Here is a 27,820-nt window from a genome sequence, read left to right as displayed (position 1 = left end):
CTCCCCGCGCCCCCATTGGCCGTTTCGGCCGTCAGTCAGCGGCCGGGCCCATCTCGCGCTCCCCATTCATGCAGTTTGGTTGCGTGTTGGTGTATTTTACTGTTTGCAATAAAGAGGGGGGGATTTTTTTTTTTGTTCAGTTTCTGCCGCAATTAACTCTTGGTCCCTTAAACATCTTCCTTTTAATTTTTGGGTTTTTTTCCTGTCTATTTTTTTTCTTTTTTTTTGCAGGACGGTCGGAACAGTTTTTCGCCGCTTCCATTTATTTTTCGATATCTTATCTCTATTAGGTTTTGCAATCAACTATTAAGGTGCAACTATGCCCAAAAGAAAGGTAAGTACGAAAAAAAAATAATTAAAAAACGAGGGAAGGCAGATGGGGAGCGAAGGGGGAGAGATTAAAGCGGCAATCGCGGAAATTTAGCTGTAAAAAAAATTTTTTTAGCGCGCGCGCGCGTGTATGTGTGGAGTTTTTTGGGTTTTTTGGTTGGTTTTTTTTTTTTTGCATTTTTAATTTTTGATGTATGTCCTAGAGCGGAGCGGGGAGCGGAGGGAGAGGGCTCGGGGCGGGCAGGGCAGCGCGGCGAGTTCACTTTTGGGCTGTTTTGTTTGGGAAGGAGGAGAAGGCTGGAGCAGCAGTGTCTCCATGCTGGATTACAAACAGCCATAGTGCTGTGCTGCCCCTGTGGAGAACGCGGGGCAGCAAAACCCCCGCAAAACCCGCGCCACGACCCCCCCGGGCCCCCCCACCCACCTCCGCCAGCGTTTTAATCCCCATCGCGCCATTCCCGGCTGGATTCGCCTTTAAACGTCGCCTCTTTCTCCTGCGTTTGCCTTTGTTCTCCTTTTTTTTTTTTTTTTTTTTTTTTTTTTTTGCCTCCCACTTCTTGTCATACCAGATGGTTGTGCAATGGTAATTTGGGGCCATTAGGCGGCGCAGAATTTGAAACTGGCCTTCAAGGAAAGCGGGGAAAAGGGATTTATCACCGTAATCAGGAACTTTGGGGCAGCGCGAATATGAGGCGGCCCCCCCTCTCCTCACAGCGCGGCTGGGGGGGGCGGGGCGGGGACGCAGTCGCCCCTCAATCACCGAGGCGCCCGCCCGAGGGGTTTCGAGTCGGTTCAGGCGCCCCACGGCCCCGGACGGGGCCGTGGGGCGCCTGAACCGACTCGAAACCCCTCGGGCGGGCGCGATCGCTGCGTTCCCGGTTGTCCCTCATTGTCCTTGCGGGGCCCGCGGCGACCTTGTTGTGTGAGGGGAAATTGGCGGGAACTTTTCGAACTCGACGTGATGACGTAGATGGGGCGGCCGCGTGGCATTGTGGGAGTTGTAGTCCGTGGAGCGGCGGGGCTGGGGGGAGGCCGCCATTGCTGCGGGTGGTGTTGGGGGGCCCCCCTCCCGCTTCCCTCAGGACTCAGGTGGTGTCACACGGGATGGTCTTGTCTTCTCACTTCAATGTCTCGCTTTCCTTGCAGGCTCCAGCTGAAGGCGAGGCAAAGGAGGAGGTAGGAGTTGTTTGTGGTCCCCACTCCCAAGAATTCCTGTGGGGTTCTGCAGAAATTAGGAACCCCACGCACCTTATGAGGGGTGTTTAGCCCCTGGGGGTGGCCCTGTGTCTGTTTTTGGGGTGCTTGGGGCCATCGCTGTCCCCTGAGGTGACAGGTGACCCCCCTGAGGTGGTGCTGGGGGTCCAGCAGCTCTCCTGGGCTGAGGTCAGGGACCATCGGTTCCAGTCCCTTTTAGCCTCACAACTCCTGCAAGTAAAGAAACTTCATCCCTTACCGCGTCAGCTGAGTAAAGTGGTGGCAGCAGAGAACTGCTGAGCAAAGCTGCACTTCTAGGAAGTCACAGAATACCCTGAGTTGGACCTACAAGGATCGTAGAATCACAGCATGGTTTGGGTTGGAAGGATCCTAAAGCTCATCCAGTCCACCCCCTGCCATGGGCAGGGACACCTTCCACTAGCCCAGGCTGCTCCAAGCCCCATCCAGCCTGGCCTTGGACATTTCCAGGGATGAGGAGTCATCAAGGCCTTCACCATAATGCCCATAATTTCATATATCCTAGGATTTCTATGGGGCTTCACAATGCCATGTTATTTTGGGTGGCAATTCTGAGAAGGCTGTGCTTTATGTGCTCTCTGAATTTTACTGACTTACCTTTCCTTATGCAGCCAAAGAGAAGGTCAGCCAGACTATCTGCTGTGAGTATCTCTATTTATCCTTTAATATTATATCACTTGGGATGGGGACAGTTAAAGATAAACTATTGGGTTTTTTTCCCCCAGAATTGGGAAATGCATGCTTAGAGCAATGCATAGTTTAAAATTCCCATTCCATGTTTCTGTTCCTTGAACATGCCCATATCGCAGGCTTCTCACAGGAGATACGACGTCTGTGTTAGTGCACATTCCATCTGGGCACAAGTATCCAGAGTTAAGGAATATTGATTTCAGGATGGATTTGTTCCCTGTAGGACTTCTCCATACAAATGCTCGTGGCTCTGTAAATCACCCGCTCTCTCCCTTAGCCTCGTAATTTGCCCATTGATTTTTTGCAGGGCCAACTGTTAGGTAAATAATTCTCAAAAGTTACAGACGTATTGCTCATAAAAAAATAAATATTTATTTCTGGTATTTGCCTGACTTGTTTTTTGTGTTTTTTGCAGAAACCTGCTCCACCCAAACCAGAGCCAAAGCCCAAAAAGGCAGCACCTAAGGTAAGGGTCTTGAACTGAAGTTATATTTTCCTTCTCAAGGTGTTTACAGGGATAAAACCCCCCACAATTAACCACTTTGCTTTTTCATAATCATCCTGAAAGCTTTAAGATGGAATTATGTGAGCAAAAAGAATGGGAAAGACATCATTTTATCAAATTTCTACTGCAGGAATGTGATAAACTGAGCAGATTTGTAATCCCTTGTGGTGGGGCTTTGCTGCTGCTTTACAAGGCCATTCTGAAGTTTCATATAATGCATTGTTGGGAAAATGATGCTTGGAATAGAGATCAGAGACTCTGTCAGAGGAAGCATTGAAAATCATGCTTTTAGTTACAGTTTCTTACTATATTTCCATTCTGAGGCCCTCTCTGCAGTTAGTTATCAGTTTATCACATTTTAATCACTCAGACTTCTAGATACCCCTTTGGCTGGATATTTTTGGAAATGTCAAAAACATTGGCATGTCTGACAGTATAGTTCAAAAAGAAACTATTTAAAGCTCTTTTTTAGTTTGGGGCAACAGTTTGGAATTTCAAAGGGGGCAGTTCTGCAATCCATGAGGGATTTCTTTCCATCCCCTTCCTATCACCTTCCCAGCCATCAGTTTGCAGTGCTAATTTTTTAGATTTTTCTGTAAATATATTTAGGATTTTGCAGCTAAAAAAAAAAGAAAAAAACAATAAGCACCCCAGCAACAAAACTCCAGTGATTGTTTTTAACCTGTTCCCATTGCACATTTTCCTTGTGGTTTGGGATGGCGAGGTGGGCAGAGCACAGCGGGGAGAGACGCTTTGGTTGCAGAGGAGGATGACGGGCTGGGAACCAGGAGCTTTTTCCTTTTCCATTGAAAAGGAATTAATTTGCACTTGCCTATGGCACAGCAGACCTCCAGGTGAGGGGACTGTTTCCCTCCACATCCTGTGTGGAGCAGCATGGTGCCATGGAAAAGAGAGAGAGCCCATGTGTCATTTGGGCTCAGCTCTGCAATCTCAGTGCTGTGCAGAGCAAGGTTTTCCCATTCCATCTTGGCCGTGCAGCTGGAATTCTAGACCACATTCTGGTTGGATGGAGGACTGGGCACTCTGGATTGCACTTCCCTCTAGTGGCTGGTGCCCCAGGCAGAGCAGAGCCAGCTGCTGGTGGCCCACAGGGCAGCGGTGCATGACCCACGTTATTGTATTTGGGTTTTTTCCAAGTTTGCTTTTTTATTTTCATGGAAACATCTCTGGGTTTAAACACTAAAGCTGTGTTAACTTAATGTGAAAAGTTGTAGGAACAGGGATGCAAGAGTTAAGGGCTGTAAGGGACCGGCAAAGCTTAGTTTGGGCCCCCACCGCACAACTGGGTGGTGTGGTCTCCCTTTGGGATCATGCAGGGATCCCCTGGGAGCTGTGCCTTGGGAATTGCCCCCAGCTGGACTTGGAAAGCATTTGTCCTCCTGCTCCTGAGGTGCTGTTTGAAGCCAGGACACTTGAGCTGTGTTTTTGGCTCTCCAGAGCTCCTCAAACTGCATCAACACCTGTGCAAAGGGTGATGGAGTAAGGATTGTCGAGGCATTTTTAATTCATGTCTGCCCCAAGTGCTTTACTTCTCAAGCTTCAGGATCCTGGAATGGTTTCCTGTGTGTCAGAATAGATTTCACCTGTTAAACTTTGCCATATTGAAAACCATGGAGCTGGGAAAGGAGCTTTGTCACTTCTAAAATACAGGACCTTATTATTGTACTGTTGTTGCTATGTCTAGAGCAAAATGATTGAGGAAAATGAACACAATGCTGTAGCTGAGGTCCTGTTGTGTCCTGTGGGACCCTTTCTCTCCAGGCAGTGCAGCCATGGAAGTCAGTTTCCCTGGATTCTCCTCCAGTGCTTTCTGAAGAGGGGCTTTCCCAGCAGAGAGAATTGGGTTTAGCTCTGTTAATACTTAGTTGAGGTTTTTTTTAGTGGGATATGGGAACAGATAAGCAGTGCCATAGTACAATTGTAATTCTAAATCTCACTGCTGAACAGCACCAGGATAGTGGGTGTTCCCAAGACAGGGACTCCTGACACCACACTGTAGGAGAGTTTTGCAGGTGGGATGAAATCCCTGAGACTGAGGAATGAGAGGTTAGAGAGGAAGGAAACCCTCACTCATCGAGTGTACTGACCCCATCTTATGTTTTCTGCATTATTGGAGGATTTGCTGTCAATTTTGATGAATTTTTAATCATTGAAGAATCAGGTGACTCTACTCCTTAACACTCTTCAGCAGCTTGTTTTTAAGGTGAATTAATTTTGTGCATTAATAACTGAGAGATTGAAGTCAGAAAGAAAACTTTTGTAACCTTTTGATAATTTGCAGTCACTGAGACAAATCTTCTGAGTAGATAAATGTATATCCAGTAATTTTCTGTTTATCCTCACTCAGCTGTGAGTAGATCTTGCTGGGTTTCTGGTTCCTCTGTGGGAAGTAGGTTAATCAAGCAAGGGGCTGAGCCAGTGCTCTTACTTATTGGCAGCAAGAGGCACATCCTTGGAAGTGAAACTAATGAGGGTCGGGTATTTGGGTCAGGATCTGACCTTGCCTATGGAAGATTATTACTACAGAAGCATCAAGTTTTGGGTTTTGTTTCGATTTAGCCTGATCCACATACAAGAAACTGCACTTAAATAATAAATGCAACGCTCTTGTGGTTATCAAAGTGATGCTGTTAAGCCCCCAGTTTTTCTGGCACGGAAGTGCTTTATTATCACAAGGAATATTTCTGGCAGGGAAAGGGGAAAGTCCTTTGCCTACAGCTTTGTTACAGTTTTCTAAATAGGCATTTACAGCACATCTGAAATATTCTGGTGTTTGCACATGTTGGTTTTGTTGTGTGGCTGCCTTTCAGCAGCAGGGCAGAAATACAGGCCAGTTCAACATTTTTTAGCTAATTTAATTGAATGCCTATTTGAAATAAGAATTCTTTTAACCCCAGCTGTGGCTGCTTTTATATTCTGCACTTCCCTGTAGCACATGCAGGACAGACAGAAGGAAAACACTTCTCCTGTGAAACTTTGATCTCATCTTTGTCAATAGGAAGTTTGGGGGGTGGAAGGAGGTTGTGCAGACAGTTTTGGAGTTGAGAACATGCTGATGTACAAGGTGGAAATTGGGATTAAATATGTCACTGTCTGTTTTCTTAACAGAAAGAAAAAGCAGCAAATGATAAAAAGGAGGACAAAAAGGCAGCAACAAAAGGGAAGAAAGGAGCCAAAGGCAAAGAGGAAACTAAACAAGAGGATGCTAAAGAAGAAAACCACTCTGAAAATGGAGATACCAAAACTAATGAGGTACTTCAGCTCCACTAGAGCTGGGAGCAGAGCCAGATGTGCTGGAAGTACATCCTGGAAGCTGCAGGAGCTCTGCTGGGCTCCACAGGGTGGGGGGGGTCACTGCCACACTGGGAGGACAGAGCAGCTGTGGTACCTGCCCAGGGCAGCTCCCAGGGAGAGCCTGCAGAAATGGCCTTCTCCTTCCAACTCCTTCCTGCTCTGTGCTGGAGCCCTTCCACAGGTGCTGTCTGCTGGCCCAGGGCTCCTCTCAGGGCTGGCTCACAGCAATGCCCAAGATTTGGGGAACAATGGAGCCCAGGGAAATCATCGCCCTCCAGCCCTGAGCTGACTTTGTACATCCCCTCTGGACTGCTGGGTTCCTCTGCTGCTCAGCACGGGTTGGTGCTGGGCCAGAAATCTGGTTTTGAGTTCTACACAATTCTTTAAGACAATTCTTTGCCTCAGAACAATTCAACAAGAGATTTGCAAAGTAAACTCGGTCTTGTCTCTTACCTGCAGCCTCTTCTCGCAGGTCCTTGCTGTGGCAGCTCCTTACCTCAGCTGCCTTTTGCTAGGTCCAGCTGCAAGCTCCATCAGCTGCTGATGGATTGCCCCAGCAGATTCCTTGCTGATGGTGAAGCAGTGTTTTCTCAGGGCTCTCTTTGCCCGTTGTGTTCTGTCACTGCCAGTGGCGTCTCTTTGTGGGTTGAGTGTCACCATCCAACCAAGGGTCCTTTATTCTTTCATTTCTAAAACAAGATCAGGAGCTGCTTAGTTGAAGCACTGTATGGCTAATGTGCTTCAGAGGGGCTTTGAGGGAGCTTTGCAGGTTTGATGTGTTGACTTGAGAAGTAAAAGCACATTTTCATAGAGAGAGGTGAGAACTGATTCCCCAAAGTTTGAACGGAGCAGGATCGTGGTTGATGTGTAATTCTTCCACTTCCCCTGTGACGAGGGCTTGAACTTCCCCTAACATATCATTTATCCTAGTCTAAAATACATTCCAAACCTCTGCCTCTCTGCAGACACTTATTCCAAAATTACCTCACTAATTAATATTCCTGTGTTTTCATTTTAAAGAATTATCAGCCCGTTGCTGTGTCAATATTTTCTGTGCATTCCTGTCTATCCACACAAAGGCTTGTCCATGTCTGTGTTAACAAACTGGTCTCTTTTTGATGCTGGTTAGATTGGAATCCAATTATATTATCCAGTATACCAATAATATTTCTATTCTTCCCAACCCCTTTTCTAGGCACCAGCTGCTGAAGCATCTGATGATAAGGAAGCCAAGTCCGAGTAATGTTAACCCTGCCCTATATCTCCATCATTTGGTATCCGTACCTCCATGCTGTATTGTTAACAGAGAGGAATATTTTTATCAACTATTTTATAAATGCAGGTTTTTTTAGCATGAATTTAATTATGGAACATCTTCATCTCGGTTACTTGGGAATTAAATCCCTAACAAACAAAACAAAACAACAAAAAAAAAGTCATTGTTTTTAAATTTTGTGATTGTAATAGTTTGTATGGTACATGGAAAGAATAAGTGGTGGTAGCTTTTGACTTCTGTCAGTGTGTCCCTTTTTGTGTAAGTCATGCTTACAGACTTCAGATTTTAATTTTTCCCTTGTATGTGTTGTATGGTTTCTTAAAGTGGGGAGGTCTCAAAACAAATAACCGTGTGAAACATTCCAGTGGTTCTGTGGGTTGCTTTTATAAAGAAGGTGAGCTATTTTCATGAAAAAACCTAAGAGCTGGAAATCTGTTGTTTCCCAAATGTAATTTTATTTTGTCAGTTTTGGAAAAAAAAAAAGAAAAATAAATAAATAAAAGTGTAATCCTGTTTTTAAATGAAATACAAACATTTCTTTTCAAAAAGGGCAGGTTGGTTGTATGTACCCACTGTTAGGAATTTTGCTGGATTTATCTTAATAAAAAAGACTCCTCAAAAGCTGATTGTGGTTTGTTGCTTGTGCTGCTGGAAAGCTCCCAAGTTCCAGGAGAGCTGCAGTGGGACAGGGAGAGCCCGTGGGGCTGGAGAGCTTTGGACTTTTGGCTGGGGCTCAAGCCCCTCTCTGCCTCAGTTGTGTGAGTTCCCATTAATCCAGGCCTCCTTATTCTGCGACATAGCAGCTGGACCAGACCAGTGAACTGGGGTTAAGTCCCAGTTCTCTTACAGCTTTTTTGTGCAACTTTATCAACTCCTGCTCAAACCTGATTTCATAGAAAGTCTCTTCGCATCCATGAACCAACTACAGGATATATTTAATAAAAAGGAAAATGTCTGAAATGCAGAAACCTCTCTCGCATTAAATTGCTCCACAGCCCAGCAATGGGAAATTCCAAGAGCTTGAATATTTTACTTTGTGTCTAAACCCCAAACAGCATCTCAGTGAGAGTGTCTTGCATTCAGTGGGGTTCAGGATCAGTCCCCCAGGACCCCTAGAGGATGTTTAAACATGGATTTCATTTTCCTGGCCTGAGGCACAGGGGTTTTTATTCCTGCTGCCCCACCTGTTCGGTACAAATGCTCAGGGTTAGCTGGGCTCCCGCTTCCTCAGCAGTGAAGGTGAGGGAGTTCTGAGGGGCCTTTTCCTTGGCAGTGTATTCCCTTAATCCAGCAGAGATTTTGGGGCATGCTCTGGTCTCTCCTCCAGTGAAAACTAATGGAGCAGTAACCAGATTCCCTGTGCCTGGTGGAAGTGTGCTGAGATGTGGGTAAAACCAGGGAGACTGAACATCCCAGTTGGAATGTCAGATGTCAGCCTGACTCACATCTGAAAATGTTTCACTGAATATCCTCTCTACAAAGACAGGCTGGGAGAGCGGGGGGTGTTCAACCTGGAAAAGAGAAGGCTGTGGGAGACCTTGGAGCCCCTTCCAGTGCCTGAAGGGGCCTATAAAAAGGAGGGAGAGGGACCTTTTTATACAGGCACATAGTGACAGGACAAGGGGAAATGGTTTTAAACGGAGGGCAGGGTTAGATGGGATATTGGGAAAAAATGCTTCCCTGTGAGGGTGGGGAGGCCCTGGCACAGGGCTGTGGCTGCTCCATCCTGGAAGTGTCCAAGGCCAGGGTTGGACGAGGCTTGGAGCAGCCTGGGATAGCGGAAGGTGTCCCTGCCTGTGGCCGGCAATGGGGATCAGATGATCTCTTAAGTTCCTTTCCCACCCAAATTCCAGGATTCCATGATTCTATGAGTTTAGCCAGCAGTCTGTGAGAAATCCCAATGCGCCTGTACTGCTCCAGGGAGAAAATGCAGATTGGAAATGGTTTAGATTTGTGTATTTCCCACCTCAGAGGTTCCTCTAAAAGGGCTTCAAACAGGAATCCAGTCCTGCAGAAAGGTGAAGCCCCTTCTCCCAGCCCTGGTGCCGTGGGGCCATCTCTCTTTGGCTCCAGCCTCCAGTCACTGAGTATCTCAAGCACTGTTATTTAAGCAGCAGACCCTGAATATAGGTGATATTTCCTCAGCACAGTATCCATCCATATGCCAAGGTACAAACACAGTTTGGAATGAGGTCACTCTGGTCCCAAGTCGTGTCTCTCCATCTGAGTCCAGAGGTTGTTACACAGAACATACAACTGAGTGTTTGGTTTTGGTTATTTCTTTTTTAAGTGCCAGGGTGGGAGTTGTTCTTAATTCTATAACTATTGTTCTAATCAAATTCCTCTTTCAAATAAGTGCAGAAAATTGCCCAAGAACATTTTGCTCAAATTCGTAACTTTTCAGAGCCATGGGGTATTGAGAGAGTTGCACAACTGAATGGATTGTCTGGTTTATGCCAAACCCTCCTCACAGCTGTCCTGTTGTCTAGACACTGAATCCAAGGCCAGCTCCATGGAGCTCCCAAGCTTGGCTTATTTTGTCTGAAAAGGAGAGGTTTCAAACTGTTGAGTCAACCTACTTTCAGGTTTATTTGGAACTTGTGGAGAAACTGCCTTCCCTGAGGTCCTTGGCTGGCTGTTCCCTGGGCTCTGGGTGTTACTGGGTCTGATGCTGATTAGGAAAGATCCACAGAACTGCTGATTATCATTATTCATCATAACAAGTGGGGACCTTGAAGATGCAACGGTGAAGAGATTCATGGCTCCGAGGTGGTGTCATGGGAAGAGATTTGAGCGATGTTGGCAATACCCTACCATGGTGAGGTGTCCACTTCGCTTGTCAGGATGAGAGGAGACAGCCTCAAGTTGCATCAGAAGAGGTTTAGGTTGGATATTAGGGAAAAAAGGGTTGTCCAGCCCTGGCACAGGCTGGAGTCACATCCCGGGGGGGATTTAACTGTGGATGTGGCACTTGGGGACATGGCCGGTGGTGGCCTTGCCAGTGCTGGGGGAACAGTTGGACTCAATGGACTTGGAGGGCTTTTCCAACCCAAATGTTCCTGTAATTCCATGATACAGCTTTTGGTGCAGGCTCCCAGAGCAGCACAGTGTCCTCACGCAGTGTCCTCACGCAGTGTCCTCATGGGATCTTCAACAGAACTGGGCAAGCATTTGCTTTTGTTTGCTCAGAACAATAAACCCACTGAAAACCACTTAGAAAACACTGGTCACTGTCTGGGGAGGGAGGGGGAAATCAGAGGAGGCACCTCCAGACTCCATCCTGGTCTCCACCATCAGCAACATGCTGGAGCAGCACAGGAGGATCAGGACGGAAAAGGCACAGCTGCCTCAGCAAGCACAGGATAGAAATCACAGTGAGGTCCTTGGGATGTAAAGAAAAGAGGAATGGGAGAAAATAAAATAAAACAACCCCTCCAAGCACATAAAAGGAAGGGTTTTGCAGGTTCATCCCACATCCAGCTTTGCTCCTTTGAGTGAAGTGACTGTACACAAAAGCCAGAAAAGCCCTCAGCTCTGGAGCCAGGCTGGGAGAGCCGGGGGTGTTCACCTGGGGAAGAAAAACCCTGGGGAGAACTTAGAGCCCCTTCCAGTGCCTGAAGGGGCTCTAGGAGAGCTGGAGAGGGACTTTGGACAAGCAATGGAGGGACAGGGCACAGGGAATGGCTTTAAGATGAGGGAGGGTAGATTTAGGTTGGATACTGAGAAGGAATTCTTCCCTGTGAGGGTGGGGAGGCCCTGACATTGGTTGCCCAAAGAAGCTGTGGCTGCCCCATCCCTGGAAGTGTCCAAGGCTGGACTAGATGGGGCTTGCAGCAATCTGGGCTACTGGAAGGTGTCCCTGCCCGTAGCAGGGGGCAGAACCAGAGGATATTTGAGGTCTCTTCCAACCCAAACCAGTCTAGGATTCTGTGACACTCCAACAGGTCTGATTTTCAGATCAAGAGCTGCTCCCTGGCAGTTAATGGAGTTACACTGGTGTTAATCTGATGAGGGAGACAGAAAATTGAATCCCTGGAATGGAAACGACGGCTCCTCCTTCTGACTGTCCCAGTGGTGCTGCTCCTTTCCCGTGCAGCTGCCGGGAGCCCCCGCTCTGAAACCTGATGCCCTGGATGGGCTCCAGGAGCCGGGAACACCCCGGGCCCGGCGCTGGGCGGCTTTCGAGGAGCCTCTGTCCTTGGAAAGAGCAATGTCAACGTAGCTTCCAGAGACTGTCCCAGTGCCCGGGGGAACTGGAGCTGGTCACAAGTGAGCATGAACACGGGGACAGATGTCACTGATGACTCATGTGGCCATTGTCCCCTGCTTTGGAAGGGGTGTGATTGGGATTGGGCTAGGTTGAGTCAAGGAGGGGATGGGGAGAGGATCAGAGCTGCTCCCACCCCCCTCATCCACACCTCTCATCTTTTCCCTGAGAAGCTGTGGCTGCCCCGTCCCTGGAAGTGTCCAAGGCCAGGCTGGATGGGGCTTGGAGCAACCTGGGATAGTGGAAGGTGTCCTTGCCCATGGCAGGGGATAGAATGAGATGTCTATAAGGTCCCTTCCAACCCAAACCACTCTGTGATTCCATGATCTGCCCTGATTTATCCACCTCTGCTGGAAAACAACAGGGAGGGGCCCATGGGAGAAGATCCCAGAAGAATGACACTCCCTTCCTCCTGCAGCACCAACCAGGGAATCACTGGGACTGTGTCAAATGGGAATCTGCAAGTGATGTCCAGGGATTAGCGTGACCTTCAGGCTGACGTAACACCTGAAAGCACTGAAAGGAAGTTGGTGCTGATGTGATAGAAAAGGGGAAAATGGCAAATTGGAAAGCTCTGTTCCTAAGAGTGGGAATCCAATTGACACCATAAAGCTCTCAAAAGGCAACTTAATACAATTGGACACATCTTAAACAATTCCAGACTTTCTTAAAAGGGGAGGAGGGGAGGAAGCATAAATAACACAGGGAAAAATGCTGGATTGAAACCTAAACACAGAGTGGTCAAGACCACTCCCTGCTCCCAGCCTCGGCAGCATTCCCGGTAAGGGGGTTCCAGGGCACGGCTGTTCCCCTTTGGAAGTGCCTCCCTCCCGGCGAGCGAGGCGCGCTGCTTCCACTGGAGATGAAGTGTAGCACAAGCCTGGCATTCTCAGTCAAAGCTGCTCCGAAGTTATCCAGCGCCAAAATCTCGCAAAATCGCCGGGATTTTGTTTGTTTAACACGAACAATTTGGGGAGGGGGTGGAAGTGCATTTCTTGCAGCTCAAACCAGATGTGTGACATCCCAGCCACAAAGCTCCGGCTTCTGCGCTGTTTGTTTTCCCCCCAGGAAGATAAAAGGAGCTGTGGAGAAGGTTTGGATTGCGGCAGCTCTCAGGTTTCACCCTGGCTCCGGGGGCGCTGGCAGAGGCTGCTCTGCGGGACCACAAATGAGCTTTGCTGTTCACGGATCCGGGGCCACCGCTCCCCTCGGAACACAGCTGGAGTTGGAGGTACGCTGTCCTTAAGCCTCAGGCTGAGCCTCAGCTTTCCAGTGGGATGGAAGTTTGCTTGGTTTGGTTTCTTCCTTCATACAAATCCACCATCATGGAGGTGCTGACCAGAAGTGCTTCCCCAAGTCATGGTTCCATTTTGTGCCATCTCTCCCAGGAGAGAAGGGCCAGAGTTGCCTCTCCAGGCCTCATCCGAGGGAAATCCTGCAGGATCTGCCTTCCCCTCCTATAAATCCTTCCATGCTCCCAACAGAAAGTCCCAAATCCAGGCCAAACATTCCCTGCTTTGGTTTCACCACCCATGTGGTTACAGCCTGGTTATCAACAGAGATCTTGGAGTAAACCCCGACTTCCCTGCTCCATGTTTACTCCTCTGCTCCTCTATACCTACAGCATTACCCTGGGAATAATTAAAATAATTAACAAGTGTAATTAACTGTTGGAGGGAAAAGGAGACTTTTAGGACATTATATCAGCAGCAATTAAATAAATTACCCTTTTTGTCTCGCAAAGAATTGACAGACGGAGGGGGGAAAGGAGGCGGGATTTGTATTCCCTGGTGCAGCGGCACAGGGACAGTGAATAGGGGTCGGTGGCTCTTGTGTGGGGACACAAAGCAAACAAAGAGGCCCCAAATGAAATTACTGAGTGGCAGATGCAAAACGAACATATTTCACACAATGAGTAATTAAACCATGTAACTCATTGCCCAAATTCAGCCCAGGAATCATAATGGCTTAGGAAGTGATTACACAAATTCTTGGAAGATGATCTGGTGGGGCTGTGGGACACAAAGACATGTCACCAGTGCAGGACCAGCAACCCATGGTGGTGGGAGAGGACCTGGAGTTGTCCCTGCCTCTGGATGGAGCTGGGGGGTGAGGGGACACAGGTTTGTACCCCCACTTTGGTCTGAGCCCCTTCAGCCACATTCCAGACACTTTGAAAGGAGGAAAACTTCCCTGCTGTCCACTGGATGTGGCTGTTGGTGGGGACAGATGGCATGGATGTACCCAAGGTACCACCTGTGTCCCTGCCAAGCCCTGTGCCACTGACCTGGGCTGTGCACATCCCCTTGTGCAGGTGTGCTCCCAGGAATATTCTCCATTGGAGCTGAATCTTTCCCAGGAGGAAAAGGGCACCACATCCTCCTGCTCTTGGCAAAACTCCCTCCCCAAATGCCACCCTAGGGGCCAGGTTTGCTGGATGCTGCTGGTGCTGAAGGTGAGGTGACAGCCACCACTGGACTGAAGAAGGGGTCCAGACTCCCAGCTCTCAGTATTGCTCCATTTGGGCTCGGGAATTATTTCCAACTCCCTTTTTGGCCCATCTTGGCTATAAATCTTCCCGGCTTCACTTGGTGAAGTGCTGCGGCCCCTAGGTGGTGATCCTAGCTGGGTGTTCCTGCACAGCTGCTCTGCACACACAGTGAGGTCATCCCTGGGAATTTGGGGTTATCCAGCTGCCTGGGGTGACAGCACCGTGATGAGGAGATGGTACCACAGCTCCCAGGGATGTGGCACCGTGGCAGTGGCTCCACAGGGCTTGCGGGATGGTGGAAGCAGCTCTGTCCCAGCTCCCGCTGCAGGAATGCCCAGTGAAGATGCACAAGGCCAGCAGGGACCAGAGAGCAGCCAAGGCGAAATGTATCCATGCTTCTTCCGCCACCACTTGGAAGTGTGACATCCCTGCAAGAGCTGGAACCTTCTGGAGTGCTTGGTGCTCTCCCTGCCTGCCCCACAGCCTTCTCACTGCAGAAATTTGGGGTGACAGGAACGGTGGTGTGTGTCCTATGGGGACGGGCTGGGAGAGCTGGGGGTGTTCTGAAGAAGGCTCTGGGAGACCTTAGAGCCTCTTCCAGTGCCTAAAGGGGCTCCAAGAAAGCTAGAGAGAGACTTGAGATAAGTCATGGAGTGAGAGGAGAAATCTCCTGGCCTCAGCATTCCATGACATCCTTGGGAGAGCAACAATGTGCCCATTGCTGCAGCAGGAATTGGTGATATCTGTGTATAGTTTATATATTTATGTTTTATACATATCACAGAATCCCAGACTGCTTTGGGTGGGAAGGGACCATAAATCCATGAAGTTCCACCCCCTGCCTTAGGCAGGAACACCTCCCACTATCCCGGGTTGCTCCCAGCCCCATCTAACCTGTCCTTGGACACTTCCAGGGATGAGGAAGCCACAGCTTCTCTGGGCAATAATATTATATATAACATACATAATATTAAATATACACACATATCTCTCTCTAAAATGTGGCTGTAGGTCCCATGTTCAGATCAGGAGTGACTCTGTGGTGGATGATGAAGTCTGGGTTGACATCCCGGCACCAAGGGCTGTGCACCCCCTCTCTGAGTGTCCCCAGATGCTCTGCACAAGATCCCCTTCCATCAGAAGGGACAAAACTTGGTGGTTTTGGTTACTCCCTGGTTGGAGCCCTTGACTCTCCATCTCACTTCTCTCAAGATCTGCATGACAAAACCAGCAGTTCCAGCCCATTTTGGCGACCACTTGCTTCAGGAACCTCAGGAGTTTCATCAAAAGCCTGGATGGATTTCGGGTCTCCGGTTTTATTCATTCCAGCATTGGCTGACAAAGCCCATTACATCATCCCTTTGGAAGAGAAATTCTCTGCAGCTGCCTGTGTGGCACGGGGGGTGTTTAAAAAATAACACAGATTTTTGTTTCTTTCTTTCAGGGCAATTTTCCTCCCAATTGCTAGAAAACTGAATGCTAAAAAGCTTCAGAAGTGGGAAGGAAAAGGGTAGCGTGCAGCAGTTCCAGCCATTCCTGGGTTTATTATTATTATTTCCTTTCCAAAGACCAAGGGGGAAAAATAGCCCCATTACCCCGCGCATCCAGCGCGCCCAGCCAGGCGTGAAAAGTAAAGCCAGTGTCTAGCAATGGCAGATGGCACGGAACGGGAGCAGGAGCGGGAGTGGGAGCGGGAGCGGGAACGGGAGAGGGAGGGAGGGCTCCGGCCCTGACCTCCGCACGGACCGCGCTCCTAATTAGCCCCGGAGCAGGGACTAATTAAACCCGGAGGTAAGGCAAGTGATTACTTTTCCTTGCACAGATGGGGAGCAGGAGTGATGTGGATGGAGCCGGAGCCGGTGTTGGAGTCATCCTCACATCAGTGGTAGAAAATTATTTCAGTCTCGGCTCATCCCTCCCGCGCTGCCAGAGAGCAGGGAACCACAGCAGCTATTCCCTGCTCTCCCAATGATCACAGGCTGCAGAGAATGTGGGATTGCAAGGAAATACCGATGGGAAGGAGAGAGGCAGTGTCTGGATGCTGTGTTGATGACGTCAAAATGTGACATTCTCAATTATTAGCATTATTTGGCACCCAAGTATCCAAAGTACCCACTTGAACTCACCCAGGGCCAGAGCAGAACCTTCTCTTCCCTCCTCCACAGTGGTTTTGGAGTATCTTTTCCTGCTCCATAACTTCATTCCTTTTAATCCACTTTCTCTAGTTTCCTATAAAAGAAGCAGTTGGAAGTAAATTATTTTCACTGCCACTGAACTGGGTGCAACGCTCTCAGAAAATGAGATAGAGGGAGGAAAATTATAATATTATATAATATAATTATAATATAGAATTATACATTATATTATATAAGTATTGTATTGTATTATATAAAATATAGTTATTCTGTAAATATATTTATTTTTGCACTGCAAGAACTGGAAGTCCAGAGTTGCTCATGGAGCTGTGGGTGCTGGCGATTCCTGCTGGGATATGCTGAACTTTGCAAAAAACATGGGAAAACCTGTGACTCTGTGGAGTCTGGAGACTTCTTTGCCCATTCCCAGGCAGAGGCTCTGTCCCCAGCACACACACACTGGATGAGTACCACACCAACGCCAGCTGCCTCTGCTCAGCTTAAAATAGCTCCAGCTCTGCCCTGCCCTGCCTGCCAGAGCATCAGGAGCATCTCTCCACCTGAACCACGATCACAGTCCCTGGGCACCACTGTGATTTCCAGAGCAACACCCCCCTCTTGCAGGGTATCATCTGGATGATTCAAACTCAAGCGCTGCCGGACTTCTGCTTCCCAGTGAAACACCGGACAATTTGTGTTCCTATTTTTACCCTGGATTAGTCAAGCATCGCTGCAGGACCAAATCAGGGGTGCTGGGCTTTCCATGGCCTTATGCTTCATCCCATAAATGCTCTTTGCCTTTGACAAGCAGGAGAAGAACCCGACAGGACAACTCCTCTTTGCTGCCAGGGTTTGGTCCCTGAGGAGCTGCCAGGGCTGCTGCAGCTCAGCACAGCACACAGCCTCACCCCCACCACCGCACTTCCCATCCCGGCTTCCCTGACACAGAGGTGGTCAAAGTCACTCACTCCAGTCTAAAAAGCAACCAGGATTATGAGAAAACTTGGGAACATCTCACCAGCAGTGCTGTGGCTGAATCACCATGGTTCCAACCTGCCTGGGATGCCCATGGGATGAAAAGAGCCAGAGAGAGTCTGGAATTTCCAGAGAAATCTCTAAATTTCCACCTGTTGATGTTATTTAATGCAGAAACAATGGGAAAACAAACCTGTCTGCAAAGAACAAATATGGAAATGGAGTTTGGGATTGTTGGAAAGAGATGGATTATGTCCATGAAAAATATTAGCAATAATTAGTCCTGAATCACTGCTGTGAGCTGCAGATATCGATAATCTGGATCTCACATCCATCAGAATGACTTGTAGTTATCAACAGCTCCAGGGTTTTCCTGCCCTCCAGCAAACACATTTTTCCTTCTTCTGGAGGTTCTGATCATGTTCTGTTTCATTTCATTGCTGAGAGAAATTAAAATATTTTTTATATCTGCATCAGCATCTGGTAACAGGGCAAGAATTTAGGAAGATGAAAAAATATTAAAAAATACATAAACATAAAAATATACACATATAAAAAATAAGAGCTTCCTCCCTCTATTCCCTGAGCACATGAGGTTGCTTCCAATGCACATTTTATTTTAAGGTGAGTTATTTTGTTGCCATAGTGACATCATTCAGGTTTCCAACCGCTGCCGTGTTGGTTTTCTCCCAGGCAAGACTTGTCACAAGCAGTCAGCATCCCCAGCCCCTTCCTGGACAGCAGCTTCCCACAGTGCTGCAGGATTCCTTGGAACTCCAGTCTGCAGGATGAGGTGTCACTGCTCCCTGCTAAGGCACGGGGGGGACACAGGACCTGGGGGAGTCAGAGACGAGAGGCAGGCACAGAAAAACTCTGACCAAAAGGATATTCCTCTGTTCATTCCTTATCCTTCCTCCTCACCCCTTGCAGTGGGCTGTGAGAAGGTCAAAAACAACCTGGTAGCTTCATTAATTAGCACTAATTAACACACTGAGCTGCCTCTGGTGTCATTGTGCTCATCTACCCCAGGCCCTGACATGGGCACGAATAAACCATGTTTGCCCCCAAAAGCTTAAAATCTCTGTAAATCCTATTTCTTGCTGCACAGGTGACTCATGGATTTATTTTATTACCAAGAGAACTGCACTAAAATAAAGATTTTAAATGCAAAGGTCTGTAATGATGTTAATGAAGATGCAAAGAAAAGGGATTCCCCGGTAAGGGAATATTTGTGGGGTCATTTGGGTCAAATGGGCTTTGTAAGTGTATTGGAAATTAATATTTAATTTTATGTATTTTTATATTAAATATTTAAATCCATTGTGTTATTATGATGCTAAAGACTTTTAATGGGAAATGCTTTTTTTTTGGCTCTAATTCATCTAATTAAAGCAGGCAGAGTGTGCCTCATTAGCCTAAAACCTATTTCATGGGTGCCAGGTCCTATATGTGACCAAGAGCCCGGGTGTCCGTTCCACTGCAAGGCCCAAAGGAGCTAAAAAAAAAAAGCTGTTTTAAAGGTTTTCTCTGATTTTAATTTTAAATAAACCATTACCAGATTATCAAATCAAGGCTACGTTCCCCTGGCAGACCTGAGCGCTGCGTAAGCCTTCCCGGGATTGCAGCATCTGGCTAAATCCAGCCCAGATTAAAGCAAAGCTTTCATTGCACAAACTCTCCCTGAAAGGAGCAGGATGCTCCTGATGCCGGGAAAAGGACGGAGCTGGAAATTGCAGGCAGAGGATAAGGAATGCCAAAGCCAGCAGCAGGATCCAGAGGTGTGGAGGCAAGGTCCTGTGCGGTACGAGGGGCTGGTGCACTTCTCTGCAGTGCAGAGGGAATTTGGGAAGCAGAGCCATTCCAGAAGCGTTGCAGCCACGGCCGTTGGGTGTTCTGAGATTACCCCAGCTCCCTGATGGAAACCCTCTGGAACACAGCCTGGACACACCAGTCCACAGTTTCCACAACGAAGTTCTTTGCTTGCAGAGGTTTTAGCCAAAGCCATTGTTTTAACACCCTTTTTTAATATTTATTTCCGAATGTCTTTGACTGGGGGAAGGGTGGAAGGAACTCCCAATTTAATTCCATAATCCCCATAAGCCTTGCTTAATGCACTCACTCAGCCTGGCCTCTGTGAGTTTTACAGTGGTGTTTTGGGTGGTTGTAGCACGGCACTGGAAAATGTCCCATCATTTATTTTGCAGATATTTGAGGGAAATGATTCCCAGGGCTGGAAGCCCGGTTGTTAAATCCATATTGCCAAAGGAAACAAACTCTGTCACCCAGATGGGGCTGGACCTCAGGGCTGCCACGCGGATTCTTGGATGAGGTAGCTCAGAGTCCAGCTGAAAACTCCCAAAATTAACGTTAAAGCAGGAGCAGGAGACTTTAGCAGTTGGTGAAAAATGTCATTTTTGGCTGAGGGGGTAGGTGGGGCTGCAGGGAACAAAGCAGAGTCCCCAGCTCTGGGACACCCAGACCCCCTGGGATAAGTCCCCCCAAACATGGCCATGGCTCACTCCAACTGCCCTCGGGTGGGAGGGATGGAAGTGCTGCTGGAGGGAAATTCCAACAACAGATTTTGTCCTGCTGCTTTCTTCTCCCAACAGGGAGGGAATGCTGCAGCCTGGCTTGTTTTTCACATGTTCAAGAAAGACAAAACGAGGCTTTAAGAGTCTTGATGCATCTCACGAGCCTCTGTCTCCTTAAATCCCTCCCTCAGTGCTCAGCTCCCAGGATTTCTCCAATATCTGCTCGACACCTGCACCAAAAGGTCAGCGTCACTCTCAATGGGATTCTTCCATGTCCCATTTCAGGACACACCGTGTCTCCCATGGAAATGTTCCTTGGCCATTCCAGAGGCATCCTGGAGTCAGTAAGGACAAAACCCCCAAATACAAGGGCATGGGGAACTGGCAGAGTCCATTGGCAGCAGCAAAGCCAAGATGGGAAGATGGGTTTGGAAGAAAGTCAAGGTCTGAAAGGTGTTACCTGTAACAACCTCAGTCACCAAGCAGGAGGAAGGAGCAAAGAGAGGAAAAAAAATGAAGAGACTGAGGTCTACTGACTGCACAGAGCAGGAGAGAGAAAGGTGAACAGAAACATCAGGAAACACATGAAGAGAAGAGGATTCTCAGCAGGAAATGCCAGATCCTTTAGACTTCAAGGACAATGTGGAGAATGAACAGGAGATGCTTTTTTCCACCTTTACAGTCATATTCCACACTTATCCCATTATAATCCAGGGGTAACACTGAAAACCTCAGGGAAATAAGGACTGATGGCACAACTATGTCCTTATGGACACCATGTGCCTTCACAGCTTCACCTCCCACCTACAGTGGTTTTCCAGCAGAAACTCAACCACACAGAACTTGGGGACTTCACAAACTCTAAATACACTTTTATTGGTGTAAGAGGAAATGAAAGGAAAATAGCTAACAGGGCAAGAACTTGCAAGTGTTGAAAACCACCTCACTGAAAATTAAATTAAATTAGTCCTTCTATTAAAAAAAACACTTTAAAGGATCTTCCAAGAATGTAAGGCCTGTCCAAATCAAGATGACACACAAAACATATCCTAGCAGGTTATGTCTCAAGCACTAATAATTTGAGGCCAAAAATAAAAAGAGATTCTGAAATCTGAACTCCTGAGGACATCAGGGGAAAGACTTTCCCGAGAGATACAAAGCTGGAAGGCTACAGGAGAACATGAATCTCCAATAAATGATGGAAGTATAAGAATTAAATGAAATATGGGTTGACTTTACTGCAGAGGAATTTATGGAGGTTTCCATGTTAAAGTTTTTCCTTATGAGGGATAAGAGGGAGAAGTCATCTCAAACTGAAGATCATGAGAAGAAGCTTTATACTAAATAAATTTTAAAAAAGGGAAGAGAATTCCTGTATGGGACAGCACTTTGAGAAATGTTCCAAACTCCCATCCTCGGATTCCACGATTAGTGAAAGTTCATTCTAAACTCACACTCCTGTGGGCAAACTTACACAGGACAGTTTTCTAATCCATCACCTCATGCAGTAATTGAGAATTAATTTTGTAAGACTGTATTTAAAGAGTATTAATGAGGTTATTTACAATGACTGCATGTTAGGGATATCAATAAATATAAAAAATACATCAAACTGTTTTATAACCTTTTATTTCAATAAAAGCAGCACTCTAAAAAACCCTGGTGCACTCCTTCCCAATATTTCTGGTATTTTCGTAAAGTGAAAAACGTAATTAAAACATAAAAATCTTCAAAACTTAATGGAAAAGGCTACGGGATACACAGGGATGTAATTTTATTAAATATATTTACTTAGCTGAGGGATTTCCAGTAAAATTTGCATGTCCAGGGAGAGAGGTGATGAATTCCCAGTTGCAGTTGGATGCTGTGTGCCCAGGCCTCCAGGAGAAGCCAAAAATGCAAGATTTGGCCGTAAAAAACGTACAAAAATCACAAACCAAACATCAAAGGATTATTTACAAATATTTAGCATGACTTGAAGCTCCTGATTTAGCCCAGTAGTGATATGAGGTGGTATTTTTGTGGTGAGATCCTTGTGCAGGGGACCCCTGGACTGGTAGCAGCCAACTTTTTCAGCATCTCAGGAGAGGCTGAAAAAGTTGGGAACAGGAGGCTTGATCCCAACCAGGGGACAGAATCAGGCCCTTAGACAGGGATGGTGCTGAGTGCAGTAGTAACACCAACAGTAACAAAACCTACCTGGTCACTTACACCCAGTAGTGATTTTGCTGCTATAAAACTCGGGGGATTCCAGGCACTTTGAGGTACAAAGTTGGAATTCAGAGATGCTGAGGATGGACCTGACACTGACATCATTCCCTTGGTCCTTCTGCTGACAGAGCCCAGAGCACACAGGGACACCCCATTTTCCTGGGTGTTTCAGCCACAGCTGGATTTGGCATTTCTGCGTAAAATAGAGATAAGGAGAAATGTTTAGGTAATAGGCAGAAATATCACTTCTTTGCAAAGCAGGCAGATTAAGTTCTCCCAGTCGCAGCAGGGCTGCACACACTGATCACAGCTCACACGAGCTAATGGCTGCCATAAGGAATATGAGATATGGATCAGTCCATGGAGCAAGGGATGACACTGCTCCAGGCAGGTGGAATTTAGGCTTTGCTGAATGGATTTTAGGATTCTCAAAAGGAAAAAACATCATATTTACATCACCCAGAACAAGTAATTTATCAACAAGATGAACTATTGCAAGATAGAATTTAGAAACAAAGGCGAGTGGCGTCCTGGCTGTTCCTCCATTGCCTTCCCATGGGATAATGTTACACCCAACTCTTGGATGTCTGGCACCATCTAGAGGAATGACTGGAATGATGCAGCGGAGAAATTAAATATTAAATTATTAAAAATAGCAAAAATCCTAGAGCAGATCTTGTGTAATATCTAACAGCTATCTAGTTATTATTAAAGCTCTTGTCGAGGCAGAAAACCACAGGAACGAGTGGGAACTTGGAGATTTGTCCTGCAAAAACAGGATGTTGGTTTGCACACACGAGCCCTACATTCCAGCAACTGTAATTAATGCTAATTATTTTGCATCTCATTTATTTTTTTAAAATAAACTACGATACCAAAATTTGAGGTTTCTGTATTTAAAGATCTTAAAATAAGCTTGGACTTTTCAATATTCCCTTACTCACAACTGTGTAGCACAAGGCATCAACTCCTAAATTCCTTCTGAACAGCTTTTTTTTTTTTTTTAATCAGTTAAACAAAAATTTGGATTTAATTTAACTACTATCCTTATTTGCCATTTAGCTCCATATGAAAGGCCCAAGATGAGCAGGATGTTCATAGAAATCCTTGTGGGTTGCTTCCAACTCAGGGTATTCTATGAAATGTGCACAGAAAATACACAAAAAAAACCCCAAACCAAACCAACCAACCAACCAAACAAACAAAAAACCCTAAAAATGCTTAATTTGTTCCAGTGTTTAAATCCAGCTGGATTCAGGCATGTGCACTCCCATCTACATTTACTGGAAAGGTACAATGCAGGTAAACCCACCACACCTGCACAATTCCTCTCTAAACTTTTTTTTTTGATTTTTAACTGTACATTTCTGGCTGTGCCAAACCACAATCCTGTTTTCACACACAGCTAAAGCAGGATTTGACTCATGAGGACAGAATAATCATAAATAAAATATGAGAGAGACACCTTTACCTGGTGTTACAAGCTGACTGTGGGGAAGTGCATTTAATTTTGTAGACAAATTAAACAGGGGTTTGAGTTTTACTCTCAACTACAACTGAGAGTAAAACTCCCTACAATACCCAACGGGGAGATGCAATGGGTATTTGAATGTCATCAGTTCCTACTCCTAAAATCCCTCAAAAACTTCCGTTTTTATTTATTTATAAAGCAATATGGAAAGAAACAGCTACAATCCAGCTTCTTCCTTAAAGCATCTCTGCTCCTGAATCCTTCTATGGCCCATTAGTCTGTTCTCCCTCCTGCCACCAGCTGCTGCTGGCATTTACATAACAGAGCTCTGCTCTGAGGAAAGATGAATCAGCACATCCATAAAATCCTGCTTTCACTCCGAGATTTACTATCACCCCCAGCATGCTGCTGCTTGGATGCAGAGGATCTGGAAAAAGATGAGTCACGGAGCTGCAGGATCCGCGTGTGGTGTGGAAATGGAGCTCCTGGGGAAAGAGAGGATGGGCATTACTCACCAGACATGACTCCTGGAGGGGAAAACCTGAGAGAGGTGGGAAGAGGTATCGATCACAGCCCTTGTAGCAGGCTTGGGGAATAAGGAAGCAACTGGGAGAGCATTAGGGAGAGGAAGCTGAGGTGCCAGGGAGTCAGGAATGTTGGGAAGAGGCTCGGGAGTGACTGCACAGCAGCACAGTTCAGCCACAGCCAGGCTGAGGGAAGTTCCCCAGGAGCTGTTTGGGAATGAGGAATGCTGGTTGTACCTGCCCCTGGTGCAAGTTCCTGCACAGCTGTGCCCTGCAGCACACACAGGACACACCTGGGGCATTCCTAATGCTCTCCTCTCCTGCTGATGCAGGAATCCATCCAAGCTACGATGTGGAGCAACACTGCACAGAGCCAAGCACTGACACAAGGTCATGGATTGAGCACTAAGCAAGGAGCATGTGGCCAGGCTCCCAGCTGGAATGCTGCAGGAAGGACACAGCCAAGGCATGGATAAGCTTACTTTGGGAGCATTTTCTATCCCAGGCTTTTGAAAGCCCCTTGTAGTTATGGCAGAAATTCCCACGGGCTCTAGACAGGCCCAAACAGAACAATCCTGCCTGGTGCACCCCCAAGCTCAAATAAAAGCAAATCATGACTGGAGAGATTCAGCAAGGCACCAAAAGGTGCCAAGGAAATGTCACATTCCTAAAGAAATACAAAATCATGGAATCCCAGAATGGTTTGGGTTCAAAGGGACCTTAAAGCCCATCCAGTGCCACTCCCTGCCATGGGCAGGGACACCTCCCACTATCCCAGGTTGCTCCAAGCCCCGTCCAACCTGGCCTTGGACACTTCCGGGGATCCAGGGGCAGCCACAGCTTCTCTGGGCACCCTGTGCCAGGGCCTCACCACCCTCACAGGGAAGAATTCCTTCCCAAAATCCCACCTAACCCTGCCCCCTATCAGTGGGAAGCCATCCCCCCTTGTCCTGGCACTCCAGGCCCATATAGTCTCTCTCCATCTTCTCTGTGGGCTCCCCTCAGGTACTGCAAGGCCACAATTAGGTCACCCTGGAGCTTCTCTTCTCCAGGCTGAATAATCCCAATTTTCCCAGCCTTTCCTCACAGCAGAGCTGCACTATTCCTCTGATCATCTTGGTGCCTCCGCTGGATTGTTCCAACAGCTCCATGTCCTTCCTGTGCTGGGGATCCCAGGGCTGGAGGCAGCTCTGCAGGTGGGGGTCTCACCCAAGCACGGATATATCAAGGAGCTGTTGGCACCGGAATGCACCAGGACATGGCGCTGGGCAATATTTATGGGGCTGTTTTTCCCCTGACATGGAATTCTATTCAGCTCAGGAAGATGGATTTGTACTTTCAGGGCATATTATAAAACATCATCTGTGTTTTCTCCTTTGCCTTCCCATCATGCATGAAAAGATGAGCTTGCAGTTCTGGGCTCTGAAGACAGGTGGGAGAAACATTACCTCTCCGGGGAGTGGGATCAGTGTGCGCTTTTCCTGGCTGGGAACTTATTCTGAGAACAGCAGTTTCACACTGTCTCTCACAGGAAGCTCTGCTCTGCAGCTTTGAAGGCCCCAGGGTCCAGCTGGGAAGCTGGGAGAGCTGTTACTATTGGGAAGCCACTGGAATTTGCACCTTGGTGAGGTGGCACCTCGCATCTCTGCCACTGAGGAACTAAGCAATGAACCTGCCCTGAAAACATTCCGGGAGTAATTGTTTGGAGCCTACAAAAAAGATGGAAAGGGACTTGGGACAAGGAGAAGGGGAAATGGCTTCCCACTGCCAGAGGGCAGGGCTAACTGGGATATTGGGAAGAAATCTTTATTGTGAAGGTGCTGAGGCCCTGGCACAGGTTGCTCAGAGAAGCTGTGGCTGCCCCTGGATCCCTGGAAGTGTCCAAGGCCAGGCTGGATGGGGCTTGGAGCACCCTGGGAGAGTGAAAGGTGTCCCTGCCCAAAGCAGGGAGTGGAACAGGATGAGCTTTAAGGTCCCTTCCACCAAACCATTCCATGATCCTATGAACTGTCACTGACAACTCAAGAACTTTAGAGGATGATGAAGAGGAAACAGGGTCTACACATCACCCAGTTAATCCAAGCTCCTGGCACAAAACAACTTCCACAGCTGGATAAAGGAGCAGGTGAGTACAGGTGAATTATGTGGAGCAGCTTAATGCCAAATCGCCAAATCCTTCTCCCCAGATTGGCTGGGTGCCTGGAGGCACCCCATAGAGCTGCCAGCAGGAAGGACTGCATCCTGACTGCACAGCAGGAAAACTCTGAGCCAGTGGTTCACAGCAAACCCAGTCCTGAGCAGCTGCTATAAATATATGCTCAAACTGAATTTATTCTTAATATTTCCAGAACATCGACTCACAATGATTCAGCTCTCAGTATTCCAGGTGCGAGGAGAGGTTGTCCTTTATTATTCCATGATGACAGTGGTTTTTACACTGCCAAGGCTCTGGAGTTCTAACACCCAATGTCAGGTACTTGTGATAAAATAACAATTCACTTGATGTGTTTTAGCAACCTATTGCCAAAGTGACACTGATTTCAGGAGCTCTCACAGGATGCTTCCCACGGAAAAATATTTATTTCCATTAAAACTATCTACACTGACCCTGACCCCTTAGTTCCTTCAGAAGAGGTGCTGTATCCATCATATTTTAATTTCCTGATCACTGGGAGAAAACACTTTTATTTAACTCCTAAAGCCACCCGAATCTGAGACCCTTCCCTGCAGCCAGGCCGTGTTTACCTGGAGCCAGGGAGGGCTGACACTTCCCCACCTCGCAGTCCTGTGTCCCCTCCACGGCATATGCGTGGGATCCATCCCCCTACCCATGACAGGATGCCTAAGGTTCCTGAACGCCTTAAGTCGCTTAAAAACGGCTTAATTTGAGGCACACATGGGGCTCCATTTCCCAGGCGCTGCCAGGTAGGAGGCCACTGAGGCCGGGAACACTGTGGCCGTGAGTGCTGGGAAGGGCTGGAGTCGCGAGAGCCGCAGCTGTGAGGGCTAAAGCGAGGAGAATCGGGAGCACTGAGGCCCGGAGGGCCGAAGCCGAGAGGACGGAGGCCGCTAGCGCTCCTCCTGTGACGACTACCGGGCCCTCTGAAGCACAGCCCGGCTCAGCGCTGCCCCGTGACGGCAGCCAGACCCCTCAGGCACATCCCGGCTCGCCCGGCCCGGCCCAGCCCAGCCCTGCCCTTCCTCTTCCTCCCCTTCCTCCTCCTCCTCCTCCTCCCTCAGCCACCGCCCGGAAGTGCCGGGCGCCCCCCCGCGGCGCGTCACCGCCCCGCCCTTCCTGCCCCCGCCCGCCCGCCCGGCGCTGCCGCGCGCGCCCCCCGGCGGCGGGCGGCGGCGGTGCGGGCGGTGCCGGCGGCGCTCGGTCCGCGGAGCCGCGATGAGCCCGGGCGGGACCCGCGCCCGCACCCGCACCGGGACCCGCGCCCCGCACCGGCACCACCGCTCCGGCATGGGGCGGCGCCCGCACTAGGAGCCGAGTCCCCCCGGGGCGCCATCCGCCACCTCCCCTCCCCCTCCTGAGGAGGATGGCGGCGGCGGCCGCCCCGACCCAGCTGGAAGCCGGTGGGTATCGCTGGCGGCGGGGGCTGCGCTCCGCATCTCCCCCGTTCTAACCGTGTCTAACCCGCTCTCCCCCGCCCCTCCGCAGAGCTCTACTACCTGATCGCACGGTTCCTGCAGTCCGGACCCTGCAAGAAATCCGCCCAGGTGAGCGCGGAGCCGGCGCTCCGGCCGGGCCGGGCGGGCGGCGACGGGACGGGACGGGACTGGACGGGACAGGGCGGCGGAGCCGCTGCGCTGCGGGCGCCGGACTCACGTCCTTTGTGTATGTCTGTGTGTCCCTCTGTCCC

The 27,820-nt window shown here is 48.3% G+C and overlaps 2 protein-coding genes and 1 long non-coding RNA gene across 4 annotated transcripts in view; 2 read left to right on the top strand and 1 right to left on the bottom strand.

Annotated features, from left to right (window-relative positions):
* The first annotated feature begins 13 nt into the window (after positions 1-13).
* HMGN5 (high mobility group nucleosome binding domain 5) lies at positions 14-7,975 on the top strand. Of its 2 annotated transcripts, XM_039572279.1 has the most exons (7): positions 14-85; positions 232-334; positions 1,477-1,506; positions 2,175-2,204; positions 2,669-2,719; positions 5,888-6,031; positions 7,269-7,975. In XM_039572279.1, the coding sequence occupies exons 2-7, from the start codon at positions 320-322 to the stop codon at positions 7,314-7,316; spliced, it is 318 nt and encodes a 105-aa protein (XP_039428213.1). In that variant the 5' UTR covers positions 14-85; positions 232-319; the 3' UTR covers positions 7,317-7,975. The 2 variants fall into 2 exon arrangements, with proteins under 2 accessions (XP_039428213.1, XP_010401041.1); XM_010402739.2 differs by lacking the exons at positions 14-85; positions 232-334 and having other exon boundaries at positions 1,420-1,506.
* Positions 6,031-27,741, bottom strand: LOC104691298. Its single transcript, XR_005604709.1, has 4 exons — positions 27,630-27,741; positions 21,948-22,152; positions 16,234-16,336; positions 6,031-6,762 (listed from the first exon to the last, which is right to left on the bottom strand). It is a non-coding gene; the product is annotated as an uncharacterized LOC104691298 (long non-coding RNA).
* BRWD3 (bromodomain and WD repeat domain containing 3) overlaps positions 27,343-27,820 on the top strand; it is a 50,038-nt gene continuing 49,560 nt past the window's right edge. Inside the window, 2 exon segments of the mRNA XM_039572278.1 lie at positions 27,343-27,533; positions 27,619-27,677. Of these exon segments, the coding sequence (XP_039428212.1) occupies positions 27,497-27,533; positions 27,619-27,677 (96 nt within the window). The 5' untranslated portion in view covers positions 27,343-27,496.

Source organism: Corvus cornix, chromosome 4A (assembly GCF_000738735.6).
Source record: "Corvus cornix cornix isolate S_Up_H32 chromosome 4A, ASM73873v5, whole genome shotgun sequence".
NCBI classification, from domain to species: domain Eukaryota; kingdom Metazoa; phylum Chordata; class Aves; order Passeriformes; family Corvidae; genus Corvus; species Corvus cornix.
The sequence above is the reverse complement of the archived record's forward strand: the minus strand, read 5'-3'. Positions and strand labels throughout refer to the sequence as shown.